Source organism: Eublepharis macularius, chromosome 15 (assembly GCF_028583425.1).
Source record: "Eublepharis macularius isolate TG4126 chromosome 15, MPM_Emac_v1.0, whole genome shotgun sequence".
Classification (NCBI taxonomy): domain Eukaryota; kingdom Metazoa; phylum Chordata; class Lepidosauria; order Squamata; family Eublepharidae; genus Eublepharis; species Eublepharis macularius.
In genome coordinates this window covers 53,236,105-53,262,333 of record NC_072804.1, presented here as the reverse complement: position 1 = coordinate 53,262,333, position 26,229 = coordinate 53,236,105, and the positions used below count along the sequence as shown (strand labels likewise).

Below are 26,229 nucleotides of genomic sequence, written 5' to 3'. Positions count from 1 at the left end.
CTCCCTCCCCCGGGTGTCTTCTCCCAACTTGTAACCACTTTGCAGCTCCAATCAAGGTAAGCTGGGTTTCGATTCAGGTTTCCGTGGAGACAGAAAGAGTGCAGAGTTCAGGCATTCCCCCCCCTCCGTTTCCAGGGGAATTGATTGATGGCGCCTGACTGTCTGGCTTCATGAACCGCGGCCAAACACACCGAACCAGGCTTCTTCCAAACGCTGGTTCGTTGGCCATGGACACTCATGAAATGCTGGATCGCGATCAGGCGATTGGCAATTTCGTGGGTTTTTTAAGTTCGTAATGCGGTTTGTGCCCATATCTACAGTGGAATACCTTCCCCTAGTGGCTCACCTGCCACCTTTCCCCCTTTCCTTTAGTTACCAGGCCCAAACATTTCTCTTTGTCCAGGCCTTTAACTAAGGAGTTCTAATTTTTAGCTGTTTTATTGCCCACTCTCTGCCTGAGGACTGTCTTATATCATTTTAGACCGCTCTGCTTATTTCATATGATTTTATGCCCCGGCTTGTTTTTATGGGTTTGGCTTGTTGCTCTTGGTTTGTTATTAGAGCCGTGATTTGTTTTTTGTTGTCTTGGCAGGTTTTGTTTTATTGTTTTATATGTGAGCCATCTTGAGCAGGTCTGGAAAGGCAGCGTACACATTTTTGAAATAAATGCGTTATGAGTGCTGTGAAGGGTAGCAGGTCAGGGGAGAGACTGGAAATGAGATCCAATCACAGTCCTCTGAGAAGCTGTCTTTGCAAGCCCAAGTGAAATGCTTCCCAACTAACATTGCAACTCCCAACTAACATTCATCGAGGCATTTTGTGTAGAAAGGCTCTAAGAAGCTACGTTCTCTAAGGAAAGGAGCTTATTCAAAGAAGCAAAGGATTTCATATAATAATATGCAGTTCATTGTTGCTCATCTGGAACGTGTAGCAAAAGAAGAGTCTGGGCAGAGGAGGCAGCAGGGATGACGAGATTTTCCTGGAGGCATTCTCAGAAGCTTTGGCACCGCGATGCAGTCGTTAAGAAATTATTCTCCTAAATTTCTCCATTTTCCTCATGCTGTTCTGCAGAATGTCATTATGTGCAATTATTGCTCTCGTAATATACCTTTGTCACCCTTCTCCTCCCTCTTATTTGCCTCTCCGTCCCATTTCTTGGACACTGAGAGAACCTTGGAAACACTGGGTGGTGGCAGAACTGTCCTAGCTCGTCCACAGGGCTCAAATGTAAGGATGCCATCAAAAAACCACAGAAGCTACCAGCTTGATTGAGATCTGTGGGGAACGTAATGGTGCCAGGAAAGAACGATTTTATCAGAGATTACATCAGGGCACACAAACATCCTGTCTCCATTTGTGGCTAACTTTGGGTCAAATTTGACATGATAGGGACAGCCCCACACACTTGTTTGTTTGTGTCTCTTCCCTATTCATATGTAAAGCGGGAAGCATTGGTCTAATTTTCCCATCAAAAGGAGTATGTGAGTGGGCAGAGCTGCCCTAAAGATTTTTTTTCTAAGCCAGGCTACAAATGTTTTAATAAATTGGTGGGCCCTCGCCACACTTCTGTCCTATCTTCCTGTGCTGGGACACTTCCAGCCACTCCTTGTCCCCGCTGTTGGACCATGGCTGGGACAATAGGACTTGGAAGGAGTCACGTTTTCTCTCCCATATGCTGTCATAGAAGTATACATTAAAACCGTGACCCCTGCTTTGTACACAAACAGCATAGAGACATGAACAGCCCCTGCGGATGCTTTGATCAGATTCAGCCAAAGAAAGAGGATTTCCCCAGCTCATTGCTGAGCTAAGAGCCAAACTACAAGTGACGCCTTACACAGGTTGGACACTTGTCGGCTTCCCTCAAGTTTTGATGGGAAATGTAGGCATCCTGGTTTTACAGCTTGGCTCTCCATTACAGCTGCAAGACCAGGATGCCTACATTTCCCATCAAAACTTGAGGGAAGCCGACTAGTGTCCAACCTGTGTAAGACGTCACTTGTAGTTTGGCTCCCAGAGGGCCAGTGAGGGAATCAGCCTTGAGATACCAGAAAGTGGCATTTGGGAATGACTGATCGGCAAAAGTATCAAAATGGCTAGAGTCTTTCCACGATGCACACTAACATGAAGTCCAAGACATGCTGATTACTAGAGAAACATGATTTGGGTCCAGTAGCACCTTAAAGACCAACTAGATTTCCAGGGGTAAAAGCTTTCGAGAGTCAAAGCTCTTTTTGTCAGACAGCGAAGGAGCTCTGACTCTTAAAAGCTCATACCTTGGAAATCTAGTTGGTCTTTTAAGGTGCTACTGGACCTGAATCTTGTTCTTGTAATACAAACCAACAATGGCTACCCACTTGAAACTACCCCAAGCAGATTTCCAGTTTGGAAACAGAGCAAGATTCGGGTCCAATCGCACGTTAAAGACCAACTGGATTTCCAGCTTTGGAGAGTTTCCCTTTGTCAGATGACTCTTGAAAGACCATCTCCTGAAAATCTAGTTGGTCTTTAGGGTGCTGCTGGACCTGAATCTTGCTCTTCTACTGCAGACTAACACGGCTGACCACCTGAAACGACCTTTTAATGGTGCATGCATAAAGACACAGGAGTCAAATATGGGTAGGTGGACAAGATTTGGGTCCAGTAGCACCAACTTAACTAGACTAACTAGATTTCCAGGATATGAGCTTCGGAGATTCAAAGTTCCCTTCTTCAGATACATTTTGAAGTGGAACTATGTAGGGGTTTAAATGTATCTGACCAAGGGAGCTTTGGCCCTGGAAAGCTCATACTCTGGAAACAGAGGTTGTTTTTACATCTTACCAGCCATGCAACATCGCGCAAAACTCCCGGAAAGACGGCGTCTTCCTGGCGCGATTTCCCGTCATTACTCCGGTTTGTGGTATGATTCGCACCACAAACTGGAGTCATGACAGGAAATCGCACCAGGAAGATGCCGTCGTTCCGGGAGTTTTGCGCGATTTTGCGCAGCTGGTAAGACGTGTGAAAATGGCCCTAGTTGGTCTTTACAGTGCTGCTGGACTTGAATCTTGCTCTTCTACCCCAGACAAACATGGCTACCCCCTGAAACTATCTTCATAGACACGGGACTGTCGTACATTGGGGGCCAAATCAGACTTGCTCGGGGAGTTCTGTGAATGACGTCTCATGTGATCCCCCCCCCCCCCGTTTAAAAAAGCAGGCACTACATGGAGACGTGATTTGAATTAGGTCTAGTGGCACAGGGAGAGTGTGTTTTTTTTTTAAATGCCTCACCTTTCCTCATCACGTTTTCAGTGGAACTGTTCTTTCCCTCACTGCGATCCAGATCAAGACCTTGATGTTTGTTTAAGATTACACCCCTAAAAACAGTGCAAGCAAAACAGTAGGGAGGGGCCATGGTACAGTGGTAAAGTCTCTGCTTGGCAGGCGGAAGGTCCCAGGTACAATCTTTGGCATCGTCATTTAAAAGGACCAGGCGGTAGGTGATGCGAAAGAACTCTATCGGCAACTCAGATAGCTGCTGCTGGTCTAAGATACTGACCTTGATGGACCAAAGGTCTGATTCGGTCTAAGGCAGCTTCATATGTTCAGCATTGGACAAACAATGCCTAACCACCACCACCCAACATACCAAAACTGGATTTGCCACAGTGGTGCAAATAGCCTCTGTACGGGGCTCTTTCAGGCCACGGAAACAACATTGGTAGGAATGCTTAATCCCTTCTCTGCACACCACAGATTCACTCTGAATTTCGACCTCACGGATCTCAGTTCGTTGCTGGGACTCTGCATTGCACATGGTTTGGCTGAGCCATGGTTGAGCTGCAGAGTGCCTCTGGAGAGCAAGAGCAGTCATATGGTGTAATGGAAGCATGGGATATGTGCCCCACATCAGCACCGTCCTCCACTTGGGGGGCAGGATTAACAGCAGCAGCAGCAGCCAAGAATGCAAGACTGCAAATAAGCCGCCCCCTTTCTGCTTTGCTACCCCTTGTTGTGGCTGGAGCACAAGTCCTACCAGACCACTGCGGTCATTATCAGAGGCGCTCCTTCGGATGCCCCCGAATTTATAAGATTAGACAGATGGCAGCCTGGGAGAGGGCCTTCTCAGCGGTGGCACCAAAACTTTGGAGCTCTCTCACCAGGCAGATTCATCTGTCCCCTTCTTTTGCCATCTTCCACCAGCAGGTAAAGACTTTTTTGTTTTGTTTGGCATACTCTCAATGATTCCTTCTCAGAGTCTCTCTACATGAGATGTCTGGGCACGTGTTCGTCAAATGCTAGGAGACGCAATGTTAACCGGGAAGCGTAGTTTTGAAAGACGGACCTCGTGGAGATCGCTCCGAAGGGGATAGATTCTCCCGCAGCCCTCCACCGCCTCTGACATCTCCCCTTCTGGAGCCTTTGCCCTGCTGATGCTTGGTTAATTTAAAGTTTTAAGCAGCGAGGACAAAAGGGCAAAAGCTCCGGAAGGGGAGACAGTCCAGCACACCAGAGGCGGCAGAGGGCTGTGAGAGAATCCGTCCCCTCCGCAGTGATCTCCGCCGGCTCTGTCATTTAAAACTACACTTCCCAGCTAACACTGTATCTCCCAATACGTGAAGAACACATGTCAAAAGTATTGTGTAGCAAGAGACTCTTAGTTCATGCCGAACGTGGTAATCATTTTAATTGTTTTATTTTTATGTCTTTGAATGTTTTTAAGCTCTGGTTTTAACTGTTTTAATGATGGGTTTTGTCCATTTTAAGGGTTTTATAACGTGATTTTAGCGTGTATGTTTCAGTTTGTTAGCTGCTTTGGTGGCCCTTGTGAGGACAGAAAGGCAAAGATATCAGTTTTGTTAAATTTTTAAAAAATCATGATTTCCAATCCTTGCCTCTCCAATTCCTCTGTTAGACTGGAAGCTCCTTGGGAACAGGGACTTCTCTTTTCTGCTTATGTTGTAAATGGTAGTGTGTATCCATCTGGTTGGATAGCCTTCTATGCCTTTGTTATTTTCAGCCTGTGCTGCCTCTTAACAAAGAACAATTAATTAACCAATTCAGGCAAACGATCTAAAGGAAATAAACTCCTTGATCATCTTCAATTGATCGAGGCATTCAAAACAAAGACACACCTACTTGATGGATCCTTCAATTAAAATGATTTTGTCAGTACTGATCATCATGCTAATAAAATTCCAAACCAAACAGGACTTCTCTCAACACCCATTGCCTTTCAAGTCAATTACTGTTCCTAGGGCTTGCTTCAGTACATCATTTTAATAAGATATCCGTTTTGGTGGCCTTGATTGATATTTTTCCCAGTCTGGCGCCTCTGGAAGAAATACAGCCCCCCCCCCCCCCCGACGGCGATCCTTACTTAGGAGTAAGCACCTCTGAACTTTTAAACTGGTATACAGAGGCTCAGGCTGTTAAAGTGGTTAAACATATGTAGACACCCCTGCTTGATTTCCTAACAGTTGGCGGCTTTAATTCAGATTTGGCAATGAGGAATGCTGTTTTTACAACGGCTCTCAGTGTGAGACAAGATAATGTGAAGGGAAACCACAAGAAATGGCCAATTTCTCGTGGTTTTCTGTGCCCAATTTCTGATACTGTTGTGTGTGTTTGGCCTGTGTGTGCAGTAAATCTCATCCTGGGTCTATGGCATTGCTACACTTGTTTATTTGTTTGTTTATAGTCTGCCTTTATTTATTTATAGTCTGTCTTTCTTGCTGGGACCCAAGGCGGTTTACACAGTGCAAGTGAACTACAATATAATCAACAGAGCAAAATGCAATACAATACAATAATAAACCACAGTTAGGACATTCAGTAAGCAGATACAATAGGGAATGGTAGCAGAAAATTTGAATCAAGCATAAACCTGGGGACAGAGCTGAAATGTTTCTGAAACAATGAGTAGCTAGTTAACATGGCATGTTTAACAACATGGAGTCCCCCTAGTAGGAGCATATCTACATCAGCAGACAGTACTATGCTGTACATTTCTCTGTTCCCACCAGCAGTAGTGAACGATGAAGGGTGCAGAAATGTGTGGGGATTTTATGTCATCAGGATAGAATGCTTTTTCCTTAGGCTGAGAAGCCTCGAATTTGTTAGCCTTTCCTTGAGTCTCTCTACACAAGACATCTGATGTGAAGAACACACGTCTGGAGATACAATATTAGCTGGGAAGGGAAGTTTTAAAAGACAGAGCCGACAGCAGGGCAAAGGCTTTGCTATATACTGGAGCCGTGTAAAGGAACTGTGAAATGCTAGAAGGGAAATTTCAGCCCAAGTCCAAACCCGGCCAGGGCCGGCACCACCATTGAGGCAGTGAGGCGGGCGCTGAGGCGCGGAAGGGGGCTCTGGAGGTGGTGCTGGGGTGGAGGTGTGTGCCACGGAGCTGGTGTGCCTGGCCCGCAGCTGCTGCAGCCAGCCAGCCCCACACTGCCGCCGTCGTCACCGCCACCAATAACACATGCCCCCGGCCGGGCGCAGCAGCTGCGGGCCAGGCACGGCAGGCATGGAGAACCTCCACAGCCACCCACCACGCCCGACTGGGAGCGCGGGCAGCCTCCACACGCCATCCCAACCACCCGCCGGCCAATGGGGCCGGCTTGCTGCGTGATGACGTCATCACGCAGTAATGTCATCATGCAGTCTGGAGGGCGCGCATGTGCACTATGTGCGTGCACACATAGGGGCAGCCGCGGGCGCCAGAAACCCTGGCGCCACCCCTGAACCCAGCTCTGGAAGGCAGCTTCAGCCCATTTCCATTCCTCACCGCCCTCTGGTTATGATCTCACGCCGTTTTAGGCTGGAGAGGTGAAATTGACAGAGCTTTCACGAAGGCAATAAAATTAACAAACCCTCTGAGGATCAATTGTCACAGGCTCTGTCTTTTTAAACTAGGCTTCCCAGCTAACACTGCGTCTCCCTACACTTGATGAACACGCGTCGAGGCGTCTCATATGGAGACTCCTTGTAAAGAGAGTTCTTTTCATAATATCTAGTTCGAATCCTATGGCACTCCATATTGGCTTGCCAACCTTATTAGCAGCAGAGTGCCTGTAGCAGATATATGAAAGCTCGTTTTTAGAGTAACCTGGGCACATAATGTCTTGATAAGTGCAAGAAATGTATTGAATATTGGAAGCAGGGATGGGAGCATCGCTTGGCTTTCCACTCTCCTTCGAGCACTTCAAGAGATCTTATTAAAAAGCTGGCTGCTGAAAAGATAAAAAGATGTTGAGTTAGGACCAGAAGAGATGTGATTGTTATCATGTTCCTGGCCCTGTTACATTTTAAAATGGAAAAGGTAGGTTTTTTAAAAAGGCTTATCTTTCCCCTCCTTAAAATGCTAATAACAGCTCAGGGCGTTAGGTTTTGAATAGCAAGACTTGGAGGGGACTGACATTGAAGGACTAAATGCCCTCTCACCTCCCTGCCCAATTTACCTTTTACAGGTGGGTGATCTCTGTTCTTTGTCAGTCTGCTTTGGTCCTTAGATAACCATTCATGGAGATTTCTAGTTGATGCCAAGCACTATTTCTAAAACATTGTTTTAAGCATACTGCTCGGATATGGGAAAGAGTCTTGTCCATTGTGTTTTCATAGCTTGTTCGTCAAGGTGTTTCCTCAATGGCCGTTGCAGGCTGGTGACTACAAGCTAGTCTGCTTTTGGTATAAAACAATATTGTTTTACTTTTGTAATGGGAAATTGATTAGGTATTTCCTCCTCTGCAGGAAGCCGATGGAGGTTAGAGCACCTGTTCTTCTCTTGCATAGTGCCTTGCTCAGGAATCAGGTAATACAGACCTTAAAAAGGTAGCACTGGAAAAGATATAGAAGAGGACATCGGACTATCAAGGTTGGAGAACCTTTTCTGTGATGAAAGGTTAAAAAGTTCGAGGCTTTTTAAGAGAACAAATGACTCAAATTGGGAGACGTGATAGACGTCTATAAAATTATTCACGGAGAGCTCCAACAATAGAATTTCTTGGCACCAGTTGAACTGATGAGCAGTAGATTTGGCATAATCAGAAGGAAGTACTTCTTAACTCAGAGAATTAACTTGTGGAATTCACTGCCACAGGATGCAGTGATGACTACTCGTTTAGTTGGCTTTTTAGAAGGGATTAGACAAATCCATAGAGGATAGGTCCACCAATGGCTATTAGCCACAATAGTGCGGGTCATAAGCTCGCGTTGATTAAGTCCCTGCCCTTTGTACACCCTACGCCGACAGGTGCAGGTAACCCGTTGAAGCCCATTTGTGATAGGGATCGGAGATTGCAATTATTCCCCATGAGCGAGGAATTCCCAGTAAGTGCGGGCTATTAGCTACAATGACTAAATGGAACCTCCATGTTTAAAGGCAGTAGCTCCCTAGATGTCAGTGCTGAGGGGGGCACGGAGGGAGACATTCATCTCTGTGCACCACTTGTAGGCCTTCTAGAGAGACGTCAGGTTGCCACTTTGTGGAACAGGATTAGAAAGGTCATTGGTGAGCTGTTGTAATGTTCTGTTATATGAATAGGTTTGCCAGCCTTCAGGTGGTGGCTAGAGATCTCCAGGAATTACAACTGATCTCCAGGCAACAGAGTTCAGTTTGATATGTTGTCTACAACAACTAAGAGTTCTGTTCCCCTGGAGAAAAGGGCTGCTTCGGAGGGTGGCCTCTATGGCATTGTACCCCACTGAGACCTTTCTCCTTCCCAAACTCTGCCCTCTGAAGTATTCTGGACTTTTAAACTAAATAGCCTGGTCCCTATTGGTTTAAATTTAGGTTTAATAGCCTGGTCCCTATTGGTTTAAATTTAGGTTTAATAGCCTGGTCCCTATTGGTTTAAATTTAGGTTTAATAGCCTGGTCCCTATTGGTTTAAATTTAAGTTTAGGATTGCGGGTCCAGCAGCCCCTTCAAGACTGACTAGATTTCTAGTTAGCTGGTCTTCGGGGTGCTGCTGGACCCGAATCTTGCTCTTCTCCAACAGAAGGTTATGATTGTTGCTTAACAATTAAGGTGGCGGTTGTTGATCTGCAAAGGAAGAGCCGGATCGGGGTCCCCAGTCTTGCTTTTCTTTGCCCTGCCGCTTCTTGCCCTTTTCCTGCCCTCTTGGCCGCTGCTATAGCCTGCCCCCCCCCCAGGAGCGGCCCCGAAGCCCGAAGGCGCGACGCGCAGCGAAGTCCGGCACGTGGGAAAAACAGCTGGAGGCGCATAGCTGGGCGGAAGAGGGGATCGGGCAGCCCGGGGATGGCGCTGCGCGGACTGCTTAGGGCTTGGGGCCTGCGTACGAGGGCGTCAGTCCCGGGGGCTTTCTTCCGAGGAAGTGTGCTTGCTGGTGGATCGTAGCCTGCGTGGAATCGGGGCTGTACTGGTCCTCGCAGCGGTTTACATTTTTGCAAGAAGCTTCCTGCTTTGAAGAAGCGGAGTAAGAATATGGATATGTCTTAAATTCTGAACTCAAAATACACAAAACTTTTTTTTAAAATTCCCAACTGCTATTGGGGGGATCCTGTATTGGGTGGAAAGAGGATGCAGAAGTGTTTTAAATAATGTAACAACGTTGCCCTGCCATGGACTATATACTTTTAGTTGGTATAGTTTGTATTATAGGAGTACTTTTATAGAATAAACTATGCTAAAGTCGTTTTTTTTAAAGTTAGCATTGTGTTGTGGTTAGAGCAGTAGGCAGTGTGGTGTAATGGTTAGAGCAGTGGGCAGTGTGGTGTAGTGGTGAGAGCGGTTATCTTAGCGTGTCAGATTAGTCCCCTGGGTTCAAATTACCTCACTCAGTTCACAGGATGCAGCCTAGCCTACTAAACAGGGTTACTGAGGATAAAATAGGGAGGGGAGAAGAACCACGTAACTGTCCTGGGCTCTTTGCCACAAGCAGGCTTGGCTATGGGGCAACTAGAGCAGCTGCCCCAGGCTCCATGCTTAGGGGGCGGCAACCACCTAGCTGCCATGGGGCTGCCGTTGCCAGCGTCTCTGGAGTCTTGGCTTCAGAGCAGCGGCTGGGACAATTGCCTGTAGGGTGGTGGGTGGAGAGGCGGATCAAAATATAATGGATAGTTTTGGTTCTGTCATTTGGAGGAGGGCAAGGAGCTGTTCCAGTTGGCAGCAGAGGGTAGGACCTGAAACCATGGTCTTAAATTACATGTACAAAGGTACCGGCTGGATATTAGGAAAAACTTTTTCACGGTCAGAGTAGTTCAAAAGTGGAATCAGCTGCCTAGGGAGGTGGTGAGCTCCCCCTCACTGGCAGTTTTCAAGAAGAGGCTGGATGAATACTGGGCCGATTCCAGACGGCCCTCCCCATCCCGAAACGTCGTGCGTTGTCGCGTGGAAAACGCGAAAAACGCGTCTGGAATCGGCCCTGGTCAGAGATGCTTTAGGCTGATCCTGCACTGGGCAGGGGGTTGGACTAGATGGTCTGTATGGCTCCTTCCAACTCTATGATTCTATGATTCTATGAAATTCTGAAATGGACTTCGCAGCGTTCTTGTAATTTGTATTCTTGTAACTTTGTTAACATTGCTGTGTAAAACATTGTATCTTTTTCGGTAAGCACCAGGCCTTTAATTGGAATGTAGTAGTGTTCGTTAAATTGATCTCAGCAGGGAGAACTCACACCCAAAGAGGAAACTGACTACTATGCTGTAAGAAATTGAGCTGTAGTAATATGTTTGACTTCATGGAAGAACTGTAAGTTGCAAGTGTATTTTTGTAAAAAATTATTTATTTAATTATGATGCAGTAGTGCTTTAGGTATTTGATTTCTGTCTTTGGAAATTAATGTGGCAGTGAACAAGAGTTCTCGAAACGAGCATGAACACATGCTAGCGGGCTCGTTGCCAACTGATGGGAGCATCTGAGGACTGTGGATACAGCACTCTGCGCGCACTCTCCTGAAATGAAGAAAGAATAAAGTATTGACAGCATGAACTGTGCTTTGGGCCTCTTTGGGCTTTGAGTTAATACGGACTCTTGGATATAAATAGAAAAACTTGTGTATAAAGATATAACTTTGGTGTAATGACGCATGTGAATTTGGCTTTTGAATATTCAGTTGCTCATAAAGAATATTATTGCTTGTAAGGAATTTTTTGCACGCCGTGTAGTGTATGTGGCCTCCCTGCAGTCCTTGGCTGACTGTTCACAGGGCTCATTTCGAGGGGGAACGCACAGGAACGCCATTCCGGCAGTTCCCCAAAGAGGTCACATGTCATGTGGCCCCGCCCACCTGACTCTCGGCCATTTTGGACCCATTTTGGCCTGGATTGGGGCCGAAACGGCCCGGGTCAGGCCTCTTGTGGGTGGTGGATCACTCTCCTGCTCAGCAGCGGCCCGATCTTAACCATTTTGGGCCCCTTTTTGGCCATTTTCAGACCCTTTTTGCCATTTTGGGCCCAATTTCAGCCCTGAATGGCCAGGATTGGGTCCAGAATAGGTGATGTCAGGGGGTGTGGCATATGCAAATCAGTTATGCTAATGACACACTTCCGGTGATGGCAAGAGGCATGGCATATGCTAATAGGCTATGCTAATGAGTTCCTCCAGCTCTTTTTCTACGAAATGACCCCTGACTGTTCATATCCACACACACACACCCAAATGTCCAGAAATTTCCCAATCCAGAGCTGGCAATCCTATATATGAAGCTGCCTGATATCATTGGTCTATCTTGCCTAGTATCTCCCACCCTGACTGGCGGTGGCTCATCTGTGTCTTTGGTAAAAGGCTTTCTCAGTCCTTCTACCTGAGGTCCAAACTGGGTAAGGCAGGCGACTGGTCCACAGAGCAGGTGCTCTTTTACTCTGTGCTGTCTAGATCGTTGAATCTCCAGTGCGGTTTGAGACTCTTAAACTGAAACTGCTTGAGCTTGCATTTTGGGACCTTCTCCATGCCAGGTGTAATGCCCATGCTTTCCCACATAACTATGTGTTGTGAGTGCGCAGCAAGAGTGTGCCAAGTCAGAAATAGAAGTCAGGGAAGAATGTGGGGGCGCGTGTCATCTGCAGTTGACTCAGACAGTTATGCTGTTTCACGTGCCGCTGGGACTAGGGACTTTGTATAATCAGGTCACTTGCTTCTCGCCACATTTGACAATAAGGAAACATTTATCTTGCCTACTGCTAAGTGTCTTTTATAGACAACTCCTCAGATTTTTTTTTTAAAAAAAGGATCCAAGGCGATTTTCATTCCAGGGACAAATAGAGAACAATGACGGGGAGAGGAGGGAACGGTTTATTAACCCTAATATATTCAAATATTAGCTGAAACAAACGGAAACGAATGGAATGGTTATTCTAAAGATCTTTGCCTGTTTGCTGATTTTCTGTTTGGAGGTCTCCCTTAGTTTGAAGGTTAGTTCTAACTGCAATAGCTGTATTGCAAGCAGGGCTGGCGCATCCTTTGAGGCGGTGCCGGCAGCCACCTCGAGTGCTGAAAAGGCGCAGGGGCACGTGCCGAGCTGGTGGCTGAACGGGAGGGCTGGGAAGCCGCTCCTGTATGCCGCCCCGGCTGCCTGCTGCGCTTAGCCTGCAGGTGCTTGGCTAGGAGCGCGTGCTGGTGGTGGCAGCGCGGGGCAACTGAGCAGGCAGCCTCCCAGCCCTCCCACTCAGTTGCCCCATGCTGCCGCCGCCGCCATCACACTGCTGTGGGCCAGCCAGGCGCAGCAGGCGGCCAGGGCTGTGTGGGGCATCTGAGCGGGAGGGTGGGAGGCCACCCGCGCACTGTCGCAGCTGTCTGCCTCCCCAGCGGGACAGCTGGCTTGCGGTGGTACACCCTGCATGATGATGTCATACGCAGTGATGTCATCACACAGTCTGGGTGCTCATGGCGGCAGAAGCTACCCCCAGGTGCAGGTATCTGGCCTCAGGCACCAGAAAACCTAGCACCACCCCTGATTGCAAGGGCAAGCAGAGGGGGGGGAGTGAGAAATCTGGCTTGGGTCATCTTCACATAATCTGCTAACTGAATTCACTAGCATTCTCAGTTTACAATCTTGCATAACATAATCAAAATGTATTAACACCCAGCTCAAAGGCCTCCATAACTTTTAACAAATATGTTCATGGTTCCTCCAGTATATCAGACATTTTCAGATAGCAGCTGAACATGGAGCCCACCAACTCTAATGGGAACATCTAGAACTGGGGCAAAGCATTAGGACTACCAACATCCAGGTGGAGCTTGGAGATCACCTAGAATGACAACAGACCTCCAGGTGACAGAAATCAGTTACTATGGAGAATCTGGCTGCTTTGGAGGATGGTCTCTATGGCATTATACCCTGCTGAGGTCCCTCCTCTTCCTAAACCTTTCTGTAGCCTTTGCTCTGCCCACTTAATTCAAAGTTTTAAGCCGCCCTCGTTGGGTAAAAGCTCTAGAAAGGGAGACTGTCCAGCACACCAGAGGTGGCGGCGGGCTGTGAGAGAATCCATCCCCTCCAGAGTGATCTCTGCCGGATCTGTCTTTCAAAACTACACTTCCCAGCTAACATTGTGTCTCCTGACACTTGATGGACACACACACCGGCACCTCATGTAGAGAGACTCTTAGAAGCTGTACACCAGTTTGGTGTAGTGGTTAAGAGCACGGGACTCTAATCTGGAGAGCCGAGTTTTATTCCTCACTCCTCTGTTTGAAGCCAGCTGGGTGACCTTGGGTCAGCCACAGCTCTCTCAGAGCTCTCTCAGCCCCACCCACCTCACAGAGTGATTGTTGTTGTGGGAATAATAATGGCATACTTTGTAAACTGCTCTGAGTGGGTGTTAAGTCATCCTGAAGGGCGGTATATAAATCGAATGTTGTTGTTGTTGTTGTTAATGTGATTGGCTCCATTCATTACTTTTATCTTTAATGATAACAAGTCATTTGGTATTTTTAAAAGCCTCAAGTAAAACATTTTTTTTAAAAAGAAGCAGCATTAAACAACAACAACAACAATCAAAATTCGGAAGGTATTCTCTAGAAATTTCTTTCAAATTGCTGAACAAAATTCAAGTCCAATAGCAAGGAGAGACTGGAGTTGCTGGTAGCTTTTGAATTCCTGTTGTTCAGCGCGCTCTAGTGGCCAACTGGTTTAAATGCAGCTGCTGCCTCTTTCTCACTGCAATGACGGACCTTTAGTTTTTAGTTTTGTTTTTTTAATACTATTTATTAGCAAAAATGCATGAATAATAATAATAATAACAACAAAAATACTAATAATGCATGATAAAGAAGATGAATAAAACAGTAAATTAACAATGAAAGAAGTGCTAATAATAACAGTCCGATCCGATCCAAGCCATACAGTCGCGCCTGACCCTCGGCTACTCCGTAGATCGTCCCCCTCCAGGCCTTTCTGTCCTATAGCGCGTCGAGAGAGATCCACAGAGTCTCGCAGTGAAGTTTTTACAGGGTAGTTCACCATTGCTTTCCCCAACCCAACATGCTTAGCCGTACGACAGCCACGAATGGTCATACGTTGCCACCCCCTTGGCACTTTGAGCCGGTGTGGGATAAGGGGGAATAATAACAGTAACAAAGCTAAATTAGACATTTGCTAGAGGGAAGTAATGGAAATCCATCTCACCCTGTGTTTTATTGCCTTTGAGTTTTTCAATTATCTCTGTAACTTGCTGTAGGGAGAGCGATGTGTGAAGATTCACCATATGTTCAGGAGATAATTTATGTTTAATATATCTCTCTATAAAGTTATAGACTGAAGCAGAATTTGGACTCTGTGAAGTACATAAAGAACAATAATGATGTGCAAAAATGTTAGCAATATCCCTGGATTTCGAAGTCAAGGTATTTTATTAGGATTTTTCAGAGGTCTAACTGCCCTTTTGTCTTGTAATTTTGAAACTTTTAGGGGGCTAGCAGGCTATTACTAGCTTTTGAAACTTTTCCCCAGTATTTTTGCCTGGTGTATGAGATATTCTCTAGTATTTTGTGTGTTTCCATTGGTGTTCTCTCATCAGGGCTTTTTTTCTGGGAAAAGAGGTGGTGGAACTCAGTGGGTTGCCCTCGGAGAAAATGGTCCCCCAGACAGAGGGGAGTTGAGATTGCCCTCCATCTAAACTCCCCTCTGTCTGGAGATCAGGGGGCGGGGCCACCAGCCATGTGACCATTTTCAAGAGGTTCCGGAACTCCGTTCCACCACGTTCCCACTGAAAAAAAGCCCTGTCTCTCATTCACTTTCAGTATATATATCTATGGAGGCCCAAATTGTGATGGTTGCCTGGGCTGCTTTTTTCCATCTTCGGCAGGCCCGGCAGCTAGCCCCCTATCTCTCAGGCCAGGACCTAACGACAATGATCCATGCAACGGTCACCTCCAGGTTGGATTACTGTAACTCGCTCTACGCAGGGCTGCCCTTGGGTTTGATCCGGAGACTACAGCGCGTCCAGAATGCTGCTGCACGTGTTTTAACGGGTGTTCCTTATAGGACACATGTTACACCAATTCTGCAGCAGCTCCACTGGCTCCCTGTGGAATTCCAGATTTGGTTCAAGGTGCTGGTTTTGACTTATAAAGCCCTAAACGGACTGGGACCAGCATACCTGAGGGACTGCCTCTCCCCGTATGTGCCCCGGAAAATGCTCCGATCAGCTGGAAAACATCTGCTGGTGGTCCCTGGCCCCAGGGAGGCTCGGTTGGCCTCAACCAGGGCCAGGGCCTTTTCGGTCCTGGCCCCAACTTGGTGGAACTCTCTGTCTGAGGACACTCGGGCCTGTAAGGATCGTCTATCATTTTGGCGGGTCTGTAAGATGGAGATGTTCCACCCGGCGTATGGTTGAGGCTGGCATGAGATCCTCACTGAGCCTCCCATCAGCCTCAGTGTCCACTGGCCAGCTGCCCAACGTATGGGTACAGCACGGGGCTATGTAGTGCCCATTTGTTAGCTGACCCACGTATGGGTTGCAGTACATTATCTGTCCGCTTCCCTCCCCCTGTATGCTGATGGGCAGGAATCTGGAATTGACCCCATCTTGGGACAGTTATTATCTGTTTGTTGATTTTATGATGAACTGTTGTTTTATGAATTGTTTTTAATATTTGTATTATATTTTTATAACTGCTGTACCTCGCCCTGAGCCTGCTTGCAGGAAGAGCGGGTTAGAACTGTAATAATTAATAATAATAATATTTTGTATTGTAGGGAGGGGGTCTCAGATGCTTCACTAATGAGTTAGGGACTATAGACTTCACCACTATGTTGCCGTACATACTATCTGTTGCTTTAAATATGTGCTCCTGTGAGCTACTTGTGCTTCATGTGTCTAATGTCAGTCCTAGAATTGCTTAAGTTTTGTTTCAGCATTTCTTCAACTCTGTATTGGATTCTTCTTAATGCTATGTCTTTGTAAACTTGTGTTTATTTACCCTATGGCATCATTTATGGAAATATCCTTGTTACTGACTGTACTAATCTCACACTGTGTAATCCACCTTGAGTCTCAGGGAGAAAGGTGGACTATAAAAGGCATAAATAAATAAAAATATTTTATTACCTCCAAATATTTACCTCCAATATTTTATTACCTGACCCCCCAGCTGTTGCCCTATTGTTGCTGGTTGAGAAGGGCCCCCCATAACAGTTCATGCTTCAGGGTCCCCAAAATGTAGGTCCGCCACTGCCCCCCTGTCCCCGCTGCAGTATGGGAACTGAACTGATGAAACTGGCTCATGCAGAAAGGGTTTATGTTTTCAAAACTGAAATTATGGGACTCTTCCTTTTGGTGACATTAGACCATCAGCGTTACGGAGATATTCTTCCCATCACGAGAAATGTGAAGTGTGCGTGCGAAGATGACAAGAAAGGTGAGTGCTGGTCCCCCCGTCACCACACTGGCCGGGGAGTGTGGCTGGGAGGTCTGCAAATGGCGGGGGCGGAAGGTGGGAGCGGCTTTCTCTTGGCCTCCATTTTGTTCTCTCCTTCTTCCTCCCCAACTCAGGCCTGTTTCCTGGTTCCTTTCATCAGCCAGGGACACGCGGCTCTTTTTTTGGATGCATATGGAGGAAGAGTTCATCTTTCTTGTGCCAGATTGGTAGAGTTGCCAGGTCTGGATTTGGAAATTTTGGGAGATTTGGGGGGTGGAGCCTGGAGAGGGTGGAGGCTGAGGAAGCGAGGGGCCTCAGTGAGGTATAATCCATAGAGTCCACCTTCCAAAGCAGCCATTTTCCCCAAGAGAACTGATCTTTGTCACCAGGAGATCAGCCATAATTCCAGGAGATCTCCAGCCACTAGTTGGAGGCTGGCACCCCTGATGGCCCATTATCACCACAAATCTTAGGGGTGCCAACTCCAGGGTGGGAAATTCCTGGAGATTTGGGAGTGAAGCCTGAGGAGGGGACCGATCTCAGCGGGGTGCAGTGCCATAAAACCCACTCTCCAACGCAGCTGCTTTCTCCAGGGGAACCGATCCCTGGAGTCTGGACACAGTTATAATTCTAAGCCTCACCAGGAAGTTGGCAACCCAGTCACAATTTGAGAAGGTTCCGGGTGCATTTTTAAAGATTAAAGGCAGGAGGGTGGAAGAGCACAGCGGATAGACATCAGGCTTCATGCCACACTATTGCCTGTCCCTCCTGACAGAATGAAGTTTTAACGGCTTTGCTTTGTTGCATTGTTTTAAACCATGTGGTAAACAACAAGCTTGTCTAACGTGGTGAGGTGCTCAGGGAAGCTTGCTGTTCCTGAAGGGAGGCCTCCCTCCCTGTGGCAGATAAGGCCTGTGCATCACTGCCTTGGGCTGGTTGGGTGTGAGTAACAGCAAGCCGGTGGCCTCGTCTCTGTGTGGGTTAGGCATAAGGTTGTCATCTCCAGATTGGGAAATTCCTGGAGATGTTGACAGGGGTGGAGCCTGGAAAAGGCAGGGTTTGGGGAGGGGAGAGACCTCAGCAGGTATAATGCCACAGAGTCCACCCTCCAGAGCACCCTCCATTCTCTTCAGGGGAACTGATCTCTATGGCCTAGAGATCAGTTGTGATTCCAGATTCTCCAGCCACTACCTGGAGGCTGGCAACCCTAGAGGAGCCAGCTCTTTTGTCCTTTCGCCTCTGTCGAGGGGATCGGGCAGGGCCATCTTTGCCTTCAGGTCCGGCCCTGGACAGACCTCTCCTATGAGGCATGCTGCCAAAGCTCTGGTAAGTTGTGTCACACCGAGCTGTTCTCAGGGGCTAGAATGGGACAGCAGAAAAGAGCAAGAGACCAGCAGCATCTATAAGACTAGCAAAATGGAGATGTTCCCCCAGGCTTTTGGTGGTTGAGGCGGGCGGGCCTCCTCCCGGCCTCCTTCTGGCTGGGGGGAAGACCCCCCAGTTCTTAGATTGTTGTTGTACACCAGCCTCCGTGGACCCACTGATTATGCAGGACTGTGAAATCTGCTGTCTGTCTGGAATTTTGCTGCCAGTTTTAATTGTTTCAGCCGTATTTTTATTATTCTATATTTATTGTATTTTAATCGGGTTGTGATCCGCTCAAAGCCTGCATCGCAGGGAGAGCGGATTGTAAGTCAAATAAATAAATAAATAAATTTGTGGCAGGGTATGAGCTTTTGTGAGTCGCAGCTAGGGTTTCCATTCCTCTGTGGGGGGAGCAGGGAATCCCTCACACCCACCTTTCGCCCCTCCTGCCACTGCTTACCTGACTGACGGGGGGCATGGGGAACGAGCCTCCAGGGCACGCTCCTGGGTCTGGTGCAATGACATCACTGACATCATCGTGCCGCCCTGAGAGCACTTGTGTGTTTCGAAGTGAGCCGATTTGGGCCCCAAACCGGCCCAATCAGGCCTGTTTCGGGCCCAAATCGGCCTGCTGCAAAGCACGTGCCGGCTCCCCCACCTTACGCAAGTGACATCATAGCGCTGGCTTGGGATTGAGTGTGCACAAGAAGCATGCCAGGAACGTGAAGAAGGTAAGCTCTGGGTCCACCCTCCCACCAGGAGGATAAGGGGACCTGGCAACCTTAGTCACACAACTCACTTCTTCAGATATTGCTAGAATGAGAGTCTGTCTGTCCTTATACCTTGAAGAGTGGAGTGATTTCTGATGCCGAATGACAATAGCAGGTAAATGACAATAGCCAGTGAATGACAATAGCAAGCGTGATTGGATAAGGTGGATAAGCAGAGGGTGTGAAGAAATCAGCATGGAGAAATCAGTGTTGGTAATCAGACAGGTAGCCTAGGTCTAGATTCAATCCAGGTGGATGCATTGTCTTGAGCTTCGTTTTCAGTTGCAGTTCAACGGTCTCTCTTTTCTAGTCTCCCTTTGAGATTCCTCTGCAGGATGACTGCTATTTTTAGGCCAGCAACTGAATGTCCTGGAAGGTTAAAATATTCCCCTACTGTTTTTTTTTTTAGTGTTGTGGTTTCTATCGTCATACTTGGTGTCCGTTAATTCTTTGTCGAAGGAACTGGCCAGTTCGTCCAATGTGGAAGGTGGAGGGGCATTCCTGACACGTGGTGGCATAAATCACCTCAGAGGATGAGGCAGGTTTATGAACCTCAGAGGGTATGGCTGATGCTGTTGGGTCCACTGATGGTGTTGCTGTGATATATATGAGAGCAAAGTTGGTACCTTGGTTTGTCGCAGGCCTTGGTACTAGAGTCCATGTTACTGTTACGTAGTTTATCATTGCGGGCGAATAGTTGTTTTAGGTTAGCAGCTCTCCCTCTCTCACAAACACACACACACACACACACACACACACTGTGCTTGTGTGAAGGAAGTGTCACAATCCAACATCGGTTGAGCTCATGATCAATGCATAGAACTGCCTTGAGTTGTGAGCTGTAGGTGACTGACAGCCGTGTTCTGTTATTTTCTTTGGGCTTGTCTTGTAGCAGGCTGTCCCTGGGTGTCATTCTAGCCTTAGAGTGGGACAGGTGAGCTTTGAAAGGGACACAGTCCAAATCTCCAGCATTCCCACCTCATAGATCCAGAGGAGTTAGCCATGTTAGTCTGTAACTGCAAAACAGTAAAGAGTCCAGTAGCGCCTTTAAGGCTAACCAACTTTATTGTAGTGTAAGTTTTCGAGAACCACAGCTCTCTTTGTCAGATGCATCTGACGAAGAGAGCTGTGGTTCTCGAAAGTTTATGCTACAATAAAGTTGGTAATAAAGATTGTACTAATCTCACACGATGTAATCTGCCTTGAGTCTCAGTGAGAAAGGTGGACTATAAATAGTAAATAAATAATAATAATAGTCTTAAAGGTGCTCCTGGACTCTTTACTATTTAGCATTCCCACCTGTCCCCAATATCTATCTAGCTAATAAATATCTGAGAAGTGGCAAAGAGGCTGAAATGAAAGGGAAAGAAACAGAGCCAGGAAGGAAATTAGAACAGAAGATTCAGGAGGGATGGGGTGGGAGAGAAGAAGGTAAGTTGTAGAACATGTGGAAAGAAGGAGAGCAGCCTACCGGTCGAGCAGGCAGGGCAGGAGCCCGGGGAATGTTACAGCGGCTAATTTAGCTAGCTAAATTAGCATATTATTATTAAGCAGTCTTTCCTGTGACGCAAGAGGGAAGAGTAAATCCTATCCTTCCCTCCTGTACTGAAGGAGATCATTCCCTTCCTACCAAGATAATTTGGCTTGCTAGATAAAAGTTAACGCTAGGCTCCACTGCATACATTCGCACCTTGAAGTCCTCTGATGCACAGGCAGAGAGAGAGAGTTGAATATTGCCTCTAATATGTCAAGGCTGGAGTTGAACAGCATCTCTGCTCCTCCTGACACACCATCCCACGTAGCAAAGGCCCTGAGCCCGTAGGGGAAAGACTCACACCTAAGCCATTACTGAGCGTTACAATAAAAAAAAAAAAAGATTGCATGCCAGGGTGGAATTCTCGGCTTCTTGGTTCCTCTGCATTCCTGCCCCAGAGATCTGACAGGGTGGCTGGTTCAGTGGGAAGGATGTTGTGTGTCGACTGGAGAAGTCCACACCCAAATCCTGTGCTGTTGGACTGTGGGTGTGCCCCCCACACTTGATAGCATTTGAAGTTAGAGTGATCATTTGTGTCTTCTCTGTGTTGCAGCAGAGCGCAGCCACCATTGCTTCATTGCAAGGGAAACAGGCGAGGAGATGGCGATCGACAGCAGTGCGTTGCCACTAGATCACGCCCTGAATGTCCTTGGAGTATTAACTTTTCTTTGGCTGTTTGTCAAAATCGCACTGGTTGTGGGATGGGTGATGCGAGTGTACGTGCTGTCGGAGAAGTGGAGAGGGGTCGATCTGGCTTCCTATGGGCCTTGGGCAGGTGAGTTCCACGTGAACGCTGTGGTTCTGCTTCTACGGTTTGTCTTAGAGTAAATGTGTTTGGAGAGAGAGCTGTTCATTAATCGCTTAAAAATATTTTGATTGATCGAAAATCTGCCTGGATCAAGTAATGGGGTTTAAATGATGTCATTTATTTTTAGCATTGTTATAGCCGTATTTATAAACATTGCTGGTAAGGTACCTGGTCCTATTGTGGAATAAATTCTGCCATACGACCTTGATACCTCTTCTGATACTGTGCCTGCCGCAACGTGAACATGTATTATCTAATACCATTCTCTCCAACAAAACTCTTTTTGTGGTATTCAGAGGCAAAGTTAATCCATTAATTGATTTGTTAAACTTCATATGTTTAATTAACCAAGGTTTCTGAGTCAGTTTTTGAAAGCGCTGTCATGTTGAGGGGGGAATGGAGTTGTGAGTGTGAGAATTCTCTTGAACTAATTCCTTCTGTGTGCATTCTCCATTTGGCCTGCGCCCATTTACTGAATTCACTGAATCAGAAGCTAAACGTTAGGAACCAGTGACGATTCCAAAGTTAGTTTCTTTTTATGTTCATTTCTATTTTTATTAACAGTTTCAATACTCCACATTTTGCAGTTGGTTTTCTTGACTTACTTGTATGGGCATACTGTATTTTTTTTTAATGCATACGGTATTTATATATACAGTGTCCATAATGTTTACATTTACTATATGTTTTAAAAAAGGTAAAGGTAGTCCCCTGTGCAAACACTGAGGGCCAAGCTACAAGTGACGAATGACACTTGAACGGCAAGTGGATCGAGTGGAGAGCAAGTGGAGGGCAAGTGAACAGGGAGGAATACACTTGCCGTTCAAGTGTCATTCATCACTTGTAGTTTGGCCCTGAGTCATTACTGACCCATGGGGTGGGGGAGTCACATCGTGACGTTTTCTTGACAGACTTTTGTTACAGAGTGATACGCCATTGCCTTCCCCAGTTATCTACACTTTACCCCCAGGAAACTGGGTACTCATTTTACCGACCTCGGAAGGATGGAAGGCTGAGTCAACCTTGAGCCGGCTACCTGAACCCAGCTTCTGCCAGGATCGAACTCAAGTCGTGAGCAGAGCTTGGACTGCAGTACTGCAGCTTACCACTCTGCGCCACGGGGCTCTTAATTTACTTTATGCATGATGCTGATTTATTACTACACAAATATTGCTGGAGAAGTATACATTTTTATGGGGTAAATTCACTTTGAGGAAATACAAAATGGCATGTAAACAAAGAATTACAAGGTTCACTTGGAACAATGCAGAAGTAAAATTGAAACAGGAATTTAGGAGGTCAGATCAGCAAGGATGAAAAATATAAAATAATCCCAATCGAAAATGTAGTCTTAGATTTAGCGATGCGCATGGGGAAACATCACTGAGCTTTGTGTAGTTCTTCTTGTACAATAATTTGTGGATCACCTAGGACCTTTCTTCCTATAATATAGTGCCCAGAAATTAGTTGCATAGGATCCACACAAGAAGAAACACAACGGGGGGGGGGGGGGGTAACAATAATTTTGACTTATGGCAAGCAGCCACTGCAGTCTTTTCTGCTTGGGCAAGAGCTCTAGCACAAAAGAAATTTTGCACTGGATCCCACCCTTATACTCCGAGAACTGAGAACCTGATTCATTCATTAGTTCCTTCTCAGCATCCCCATATCCACTCTGACTTTTTCTGTCCAACACATTCTAAAATTTAGCAGGAAGAAGTGTTCAGTTGGGTAAAGTCTCTACCTGTGTGGTAAAATAAAAACAACATGGTACAGTTTGATGTAGTGGTTAAGAGCAGCAGGACTGTAATCTGGAGAGCCGGTTTGATTACCAACTCCTTTGCTTGAAGCCAGCTGGGTGCCCTTGGCTCAGTCAGAGCTTTTTGGAGCTCTCTTAGCCCCACCCACCTCACAGGGTGATTGTCATGAGGATAAGAATAACACACTTTGTAAACCACTCTGAGTGGGCGTTAAGTTGTCGTGAAGGGCAGTTTATAAATTGTTGTTGTTATATGCTTCTTCCTGGGATTGCCTTCTTGTAGAAGGAATTGTCATACAAGATTTCCAGGACTCCTTTGGCTTTCTGACAGATCTTTGGTAATCTTCGGGAGTAAAATAGTAGTAGCACCTTTAAGACTAACCAACTTTATTGTAGCATAAGCTTTCGAGAACCACAGCTCTCTTCATCAGATGCATCTCACAGAGAGCTGTGGTTCTCGAAAGCTTATGCTACAATAAAGTTGGTTAGTCTTAAAGGTGCTACTGGACTCTTTACTATTTTGCAACTAGACCAGGGGTGGCCAAACTGTAGGTTGGGAGCCACATGTGGCTCTTCTAGGCATATTGTGCAGCTCCCAGAGGTCTCTAAGTATCACCACAGCCATACATTTTATTTTATTTTATTTCCCTCCCTTTTCTTTTTTCTTTCCATGTCTTTCCCTCCCTCCCTCCCTCCCTCCCTCCCTCCCTCCCTCCCTCCCTCCCTTTCTTTCTTTCTTTCTTTCTTTCTTTCTTTCTTTCTTTCTTTCTTTCTTTCTTTCTTTCTTTCTTTCTTTCTTTCTTTCTTTCTTTCTTTCTTTCTTTCCCTCTCTTTTCCTTTTTTCCTTCCTTCTTTCTTTCTTTCCATGTCTTTCATATTTTCAATAAAAATGTTGGGGTTGCTAGGTCTTACTCAGAAAATACCTGGGGACTTTGGGGGTGAAGCCTAGCAAGGATGTGACATCACTTTTGCGTTGTCACTTCCAAATCAATGGTCAGGTGATGGCTCTTCCCATGCTCCACTGCTTCCAATGATATCACATCCAGCATACTGCAGCAAAACCCCACCCCTTCCTGTGATGTCACTTTCAGAGCACTGCCCCAAACCCACCTCTGAAGTCACTTCAATGCATTGTGTCTTGCGGCTCTCAAACATCTGACGTTTATTCTATGTGGCTCTTACATTAAGCAAGTTTGGCCACCCCTGACATAGACTAACACAGCTACATCCTCTGGATCTTTGACCATGGAGTAAAATAGGTTCCCATTTTAATTGCTTGCTATTTTTTCTTCATTGCAGTGGTGACTGGATCCACATCTGGTATTGGAAAAGCCTATGCCCATGAGGTAAGACTACAGAGAAAAGGATGGCCAACGGGATGACTTAGCATGCCCAGGGGCCTCTAATGACTGGGAAGAGGAAGGGCAGCTTGTTCTTGATTTCTCTTGTTCTGGATCTCCATCAAGGTTCCGTAGGATGCAGAGAGTGCTCACCGAGGTAACACATCTGCATGTATTAATTGTTAGATGCTGTTTCAAAAGCTGTGGTTGACCAACTCCTGAAGTGTTGATATATCTGATTCTCAACATGGCACAAGCCACAAACAGACAAAACAAATATTCTACAAACCTGAGAAAGTCCTAGGTTTTCAGAAAAAGGTGAAATCTAAAAAAAATATCTAGCAGGAGGTACCTTTAAGAAATGGATGCCCTCTGTGAGCCCAATAGGCATGGTGGGGGTTGCTAGACAACCACAACAATGTAGTCTGCCTTCAAGTCTTGGTTTCTCTCGGTGTCAGGAGGGCCCTTTCCAGGGCTATTTTGGCCTCCCAATCTATCCCTGCTCTCCTGCTTCCTGCCCCAGAGGTCTCATCAGGGCCAGGCAACCACAACCACAGGCCACGAGGCTACCATACAATTTGTGTGACTCAACCAGGTGTGGAAGTAGCTACCAGATGACCCAATACCACACAGTTTGCTGAGGCCCAACTCCATCAGCAGCCTCCACACAACTTTTGCAACTAGGTCAGACTTTTCCCAGGGAGAGGGAGGGAAGGAAAGCTGAGAGGCAGTGTGCTGTAGTGGTTAGTGTGTCAGCCTAGAATCAGGCAGGCCTAGGTTCGAATCCTCAATCTGCCAGGGAAGCTTGCTGGATGACCTCAGGCCAGTCTTGCACTCTTAGCCTAGCCTACCCCACAGGGTTGTTGTGAGGATAAAATGAAAGAGAGGAGAAGGATGTAAGTAGCTTTGAGTCCCCATTGAGGAGAAAGTAAATAAACTACAAAGCTGAAGACTGGGAAGGGAGACAAAGTTGGTCAGTGGGCAGGGGACAATGGAACAGAGAAAAGAGAAAGCATGCGGGGGCTTCTAGGAAGAGAGAAAGAGGAAAAGAAGAGACCCCCCCTGCAAGCCCTTTCCAGTTCCCTTGTTCGTATCTAAAATACTAAATAAAGATACTAGCCCAATTAAAAGCCAAATAAGTGAAACTTCATTGTTTTATCCTCTATCCTTTTACAAAGCAAACTATTAATGCCAAAATATCTTCCAGTTATTGGGATTGTCTTTGAGTGTAGCTTTGGGTAGGACAGCTATCCAAATTCTCTAGCTACATATGAATTGGTTACATAGAAAAAAACACCCACTAGCCATCATCCAAAGGTCTTCACAATTCAGCATCTGATACATCATGTTTAACAGTTCTTTCAACTCTGGGCTTCATCTGGACATCCACAGGACAGTGTCTTATGGAGAGCAGTCGTAAGACTTAAATGAATCGATTGCACAGAACTCACAAGGGTTGCCATTCCCCCACTGGGGGTGGGGGATCCCCCGCTCCCACCCTCCACCCCCCACTTCTGCTTACCTGGTTGGTGGGGGAGGCATAGGCCTCACGGGCACATTCTGGGCGGTGCGGCGGGGTCCCATGGGCCCGAAATAGCCCGGATTGGGCCACTGCTAGGTGGGGGAGTACTCCCCTGTGCTGCAGGGGCCCATTCCAAGCACACCCGGGGCAGCCACAGCCTGCGTGATGATGTCACTTCCCAGAAGTGACATCATTGTGCAGATTGGGGGCATATGCGTGTGTGAAGGAGACACCCAAAAAGTAAGGGGCAGAGCCCCACCTCCTTCCAGGAGTACAGGGGGTCCTGGCAACCCTAGAACTTGTGCACTGCATCGTTCCT

General features: G+C 46.7%; 1 protein-coding gene across 6 annotated transcripts in view; it reads left to right on the top strand.

Moving 5' to 3' along the window:
* The window catches only part of LOC129343284 (very-long-chain 3-oxoacyl-CoA reductase-like), a 46,205-nt gene continuing 19,976 nt past the window's right edge, over positions 1–26,229 (top strand). The window contains exons 1-4 of one of the 6 annotated variants that reach the window (XM_054999417.1): positions 16,788–16,812; positions 16,947–17,052; positions 21,038–21,256; positions 24,348–24,394. In XM_054999417.1, coding sequence (XP_054855392.1) covers positions 16,801–16,812; positions 16,947–17,052; positions 21,038–21,256; positions 24,348–24,394 — 384 coding nt within the window. In that variant the 5' untranslated portion in view covers positions 16,788–16,800. Of the gene's footprint in view, positions 57–16,787; positions 16,813–16,946; positions 17,053–19,205; positions 19,508–21,034; positions 21,257–24,347; positions 24,395–26,229 lie in introns of those variants that run through there. The other 5 variants (XM_054999415.1, XM_054999419.1, XM_054999420.1 and 2 more) reach the window with 5 other exon arrangements.